The sequence below is a fragment of the Bactrocera tryoni genome, chromosome 2 (genome assembly GCF_016617805.1).
Source record: "Bactrocera tryoni isolate S06 chromosome 2, CSIRO_BtryS06_freeze2, whole genome shotgun sequence".
Lineage (NCBI taxonomy): Eukaryota > Metazoa > Arthropoda > Insecta > Diptera > Tephritidae > Bactrocera > Bactrocera tryoni.
Genome location: NC_052500.1, coordinates 61,983,620 through 61,988,962, shown reverse-complemented (window position 1 = coordinate 61,988,962; position 5,343 = coordinate 61,983,620). Strand labels below are relative to the sequence as shown.

The following is a 5,343-nucleotide window of genomic DNA, read 5'->3' as shown; positions in this document are numbered from 1 at the left end:
ATGTCGTTAGATAACATAAACAATAAGTAAGAATTAGTTTTAATAGTAGTTCTAACCCAATGGCATAATAACAATATGAATCTTTACAAAAGAAAAATAATAATCCGTTTTAATAGCAAAATAGCCAACATTATGTTTCTGAAGATATGGTGATTTCAAAGTCAGAAAGTCGATTGTGTAAAAACCGTTTTTCAGATCGCAGGCAATTTGAAAACACCAAGGCTCGAAAGAAGAAAGTCTAAAATGCGACCAAACTATTAGGCTATAGACTGTTCAAAGCAACTTCGAACAACAATGTCCCTTAATTTTTGAATGTTATTTGGTTTATGGCGCCGATTTTGGCGCTTTATAATTGCCCACAAGTTCTCAATAGGGTAGAGATCAGGGCTATTTCCAGGCCATGGAAAAGGCTCAATCCCCAAAATATCTTTATATTCGTTAAGCTATGCAAAGTAAAAAGTTTATTTGTAATAATTAGAGTATATGGAACTTAAAAAACAATTTGTGAAAGAAAATATCAATACTATTCATATCGACTTGGTCCGATGACATGGTCATCTTTAAAAATTACTTTTTCTACGTGCTCAGTTAAAGTCTCGATGGTAGGTAAAAGACCTTTTTTTATTATTTGTGCGTTTGTTTCTGAGTTGACAGTACCATCTAATATTAGTATTTCCCCAACACCATAACTTGTAATTGCTCCCCAAACCGTAATGTGTGGCAAATGCTTTACAGTACTCTGAACACATTGATCACTGTATCGTTCATTGACCCTGCGACGAACCATGACTTCTAAATCTGATCCAATGAGATTCATTTTGCTTTCACCTGAAAACACAATACGATTCCATTCATTTCCGGACCAATTTGCTCTTACCCTGCACCAATTTAAACGGGTAAAAGGCATTTTTTGCGGGTTTTGCGGCTCTTCCGACATTCAAATTATTTTCTTTCAACCGATGTTTAACAATTGAGCAGCTTAGTTCTATTCGATAAACATCTTTAAGCTCCGCAGCAATTTCTGCCTTCCCGGTTATTCGTCTACCTTCAACATACGCTTCCAGGCTGGTGGAGAGCCCTGCCAGTTTTCAAATATTTTTCACAGAACCTTCTCACTGATGATTCGTTACAACCAACTTTCTGAGAAATAGCAACATTTGTCTGTTGCTTTTTAAACACAATGACATCTGTTTTCTGCTTTGTAGTCAAAGCCATTGTTTTTACTTTAAATTCACTTACTTTACCAATTGCTCAAAATCTAATATTGGGTAGTCGAAAAAGTCTTTTCGTATTTCTAATCAAACTTCAATTCATTTTTTTTATTCCTATAATGAACTTTAATGAACAAAAAATGTACCATTTTGGTCGAACAATTTTTGCCATTTTTTAGCTGGAGAAATTATTCCATCAGTGTAATTTTTTCTGGTTTCTCGGCGAAAAACTGCGACAAGTAGTGGATGATTCCTTTCCAAACCCACCAAACACTATGTATAACCTTTCGAGGTGTCAATCCTGGCTTTGCGACCATTTGTTGAGCTTCACCACGCTTGAACTATGATCTCTTTTGCACATAGCCTTTTTGAAATGGTCCAAAACCGTTTGATGATGTATGTTAAGTTCCTTATCGATGTCATGGTTATGACGGTCCTGGTCAATCTTTTCCTTAATTTCATTGACTTTTTCAACGATAGGCCGACAAGAGCGAGGTGCATCTTTCAAATCGAAATTTCCAGAACGGAAGCGAGCAAACCATTGTTGTGCCACACGAACTGATACAGCATCGTCTCTAAACGTAAACTTCACAACTTTTGACAAAATACGAAAAGGCTTTTTCGACTACCCAATATTAAATTCTATTAAATTTTTGCACTTCAACCTCAACAAACATTGAGAAATGAAAATAACAGACATTTGCCAACGGGTAACCTTAAACACAGAAAATCACACAACTGTAAAGACATTTTCGGACGGGAGTGTACTTTCTACCGGCTATACATATTTTCTACTTATGTAAAGAGGGAATTACTCGGAGGCAACAGACAATGTAATAATAACATCGGTCCATCAGTTAGTTCTGAAAAAGGAAGGCAAGAGAAAGATTTTCTAAATGATTTACTGACATTAATTTCCTTTCGATGACGTCACTACCCTCTACGGCATTCTCTTCTTCTTTACTGGCGTCCACACCGCATACACGATTATAGCCGAGTTAACAACAGCGCGACAGTCGTTTCTTCTTTTCGCTACGTGGCGCCAATTGGAGATTCCAGGCGAAGCCATGTCCTTCTCCACCTGGGATTTCCAACGGAGTGGAGGTCTTCCACTTCATCTGCTTCCCCCGGCGGGTACTGCGTTGAATACTTTCAGAGCTGGAGTGTTTTCGTCCATTCGAACAACATGATCTAGCCAGCGTAGCCGCTGTCTTTTAATTCGCTGAACTATGTCAATGTCGTCGTTTATCTCATACAGCTCATCGTTCCATCGAATGCGGTATTAGTCGTGGCCAACGCGCAAAGGACCATAAATCTTTCGCACAACCTTTTTCTCGAAAACTCGTAACGTCAACTCATCAGATGTTGTCATCGTCCAAGCCTCTGCACCATATAGCAGGACGGGAATAATGAGTGACTTATAGAGTTTGGTTTTTGTTCGCCGAGATAGGACTTTACTTCTCAACTGCCTACTCAGTCCGAAGAAGTGAAGTAGCCTTTACGACATTATAGAGTAAAACTAAATATATTCAGAATTATTAATTCACCTAAAAAATCTCAGCTACGCTAAGAGCTCAACATGTTTACAGATATACATGTAGGTCAAGGAGTACAGCTTGTAGATGTGGAACGTATATGGGTGAGGCAATTTATTTTCGCAAATGTACCAAGTTAGGTGATAGTACATATACAATTGGTATAAATAGTATCGGAATTGTGTTAAGAATATTAAGTAACTCCTTTGAAGCCAATAAAATTAATTTTTGAATTTGAAATCACCAAAAAAATCAAAAAATCGCGATCAAGAAAGTTCCTATGCTAGATTGCATAGAAAGTTTAAACTAGTCTAACACCATAGCTGACAGACTGAAGTCAATTGTGCCGCACAGAGGCGCAAAAGAAAAAAGTCCAAAATGTGAGGACAAAATTAGCCGCTAGACTTTTTAAAGCAATCACTGAGTAGAAAATTGAAATTTTTAAATTTCCAAGTGTTTCTCACAGTTTCGAGTGAGTATAAAATGTTCGGCAACAACCGAGCGTAGTCCTTCCTTACTTTTCACTTAATCTTTGTCAGAGACAAAACTCTGTTCAAGACAAAACTCAAGAACTTTACATTAGTACCATAATTCGATGGGCATTGTTTTGAGATCACCTACGATATAATTTTTCCAACTTGGCTTGGGCTTTGACTTTATTTATCAGTGGCCAAAGAACATGAAAAATTACTATGAAGCACCGTCTCGTCTAACCTGCTGTCTAATATTTATTTTAATACTGGCGTACTATAACCAATTGCATGCATTTTATTTACTTAAATTAACAAAAGATTGTATTAACAGTTGGTTTGAAATTTTGCAATTTTGCGAAAATTTTTTGGTTGAAACTTTGCTGAAATTCTGCTATATAAGGGCTTAGGTACCAGAATAGTATTAACAGTTTGACTAAGCTCGTTTACTAGTGAATATGAAATTCTTTACGGTATTATTCTTTATCGCTTTCGCCGTGGTCCTTGTTAATGGTATGTTTCTTGAGCTGAAAGCTTCTCAGTTTTAGGCAGATTTTAATATTAAACATTTCTAGGCCAACGAGGTGGACCTGGCGGACGTGGTGGTCCACAACTAGGCGGTGGTCCTGGCGGTCCTGTTGGTCTTGGTGGTCCAGGTGGTCCTGGCGGTCCTGGTGGTCTTGGCGGCCCTGGTGGTCCTGGCGGTCCAGGTGGTCCTGGTGGTTTTGACGGCCCGGGTGGTCCTGGCGGTCCTGGCGGTTGTGGCCCACTTAATTCCACTACTGTTGCACCAGCTGCCAACTCAACTGTTACACCCTCAGTTGTTGCCAGCTCAACTGTTGCAGCGAATTCAACAACTACTACGACCACAGAGGCTGCATAAATTTATCATTAGTTGCTTCAGTTATTAAGAACAAATAATCTGAATTTCTAATAAATAAAAATAATTGCATTAAAATTTTTCCTTGTTTGCCAAAGAAAATTAAAAGTTATGGGAATTATCTGATTTTTAACCGAAAAGGATAAGTAAGAACGAAACGGCGATGGATTTTTATCTTCAACTTACTATATCTACTCAAATTTCTACTTCGATCATGTGGTAATTCTCATACTAGTTATAAAAGCACAAAGTTCAATTTTCAACTCAGTTCATTTTCGGTATAATAAGCTTCCTCTTAAAATGTTAAGGGAAATGCTCTTTGACACTTCATAAAAAGCAATGTTTTCGTGTCGGTATTCTAAATTCATATTGGTATCTATAGCTACCAGAAAATGGTCACACTCAGAATTTCTTCGTTGAATAAGTACATTGTATCGGAATTCTGGATTCTGTATGTGGATAATTCAATTATTGTCGCATATTTTAGTTTTGCTTGCGTCTAAAGGCTTGTACTTTGCCAGCCAGGTTAAAAATTTTAACTGAGTAAAGTTTAGTGTTAGATCTGAGCTGGTTATGATTGGGAATACTTTAATAAACATATGACAGGACAAAACGTTAAATTCGCGTCACTGTTGACATTCATAACTTCGACGAACAAAGACTAAACTCAAGAAGTCGCTTATCATCCCCGTTCTGCTATATGATGCAGAGTTATGGACGATGACAACATCTAACGAGTCGGCCTTACGAGATTTCGAGAGAAAGGTTCTGCGGAAGATTTACGGTTCTTCCTTCAGTCGATGAAGTGATGAGCTATACGAGATATACAACGGCATTGACATAGTTCTGCGAATTAGGAGACAGCGGTTGCTCTGGCTAGGTCATGTCGGTAGTAAAAAACATTCCAGCTCTGAGAGTATTCAACGCAATATCCGCTGGGGAAAGCAGGGGATGTGGAAGATCTCCATTCCGTTGGAAAGACCAGGTGCACATCTTTAATTTGCGCCAAACAGCGAAAAGGAAGAACCATGAGGCGCGGTGTTGTAAATTTGGCAATAGCCGCGTAAGCCGTGTCTACGCCAATAAAGAAGAAGAGGCGGTAAACTAGTCTGAGTAAACTTAAAAACTTAACTGAAAAGATTTATGTCGTTAGATAACATAAACAATAAGTAAGAATTAGTTTTAATAGTAGTTCTAACCCGATGGCATAATAACAATATGAATCTTTACAAAAAACAAGAAAAAAA

General features: G+C 37.8%; 1 protein-coding gene across 1 annotated transcript; it reads left to right on the top strand.

The window, feature by feature from the left end:
* The first annotated feature begins 3,674 nt into the window (after positions 1 to 3,674).
* Positions 3,675 to 4,099, top strand: LOC120768815 (myosin heavy chain IB-like). Its single transcript, XM_040095567.1, has 2 exons — positions 3,675 to 3,729; positions 3,792 to 4,099. Exons 1-2 carry the CDS (start codon positions 3,675 to 3,677, stop codon positions 4,097 to 4,099), a joined length of 363 nt encoding a protein of 120 aa, XP_039951501.1.
* Positions 4,100 to 5,343: the final 1,244 nt, after the last annotated feature.

Bases quoted from the DNA above. Each gene is read 5' to 3' on its own strand.
- LOC120768815 (XM_040095567.1), top strand. From the start codon at position 3,675: ATGAAATTCTTTACGGTATTATTCTTTATCGCTTTCGCCGTGGTCCTT. The intron at 3,730-3,791 runs GTATGTTTCTTG...AAACATTTCTAG, and splicing joins CGCCGTGGTCCTTGTTAATG to GCCAACGAGGTGGACCTGGC.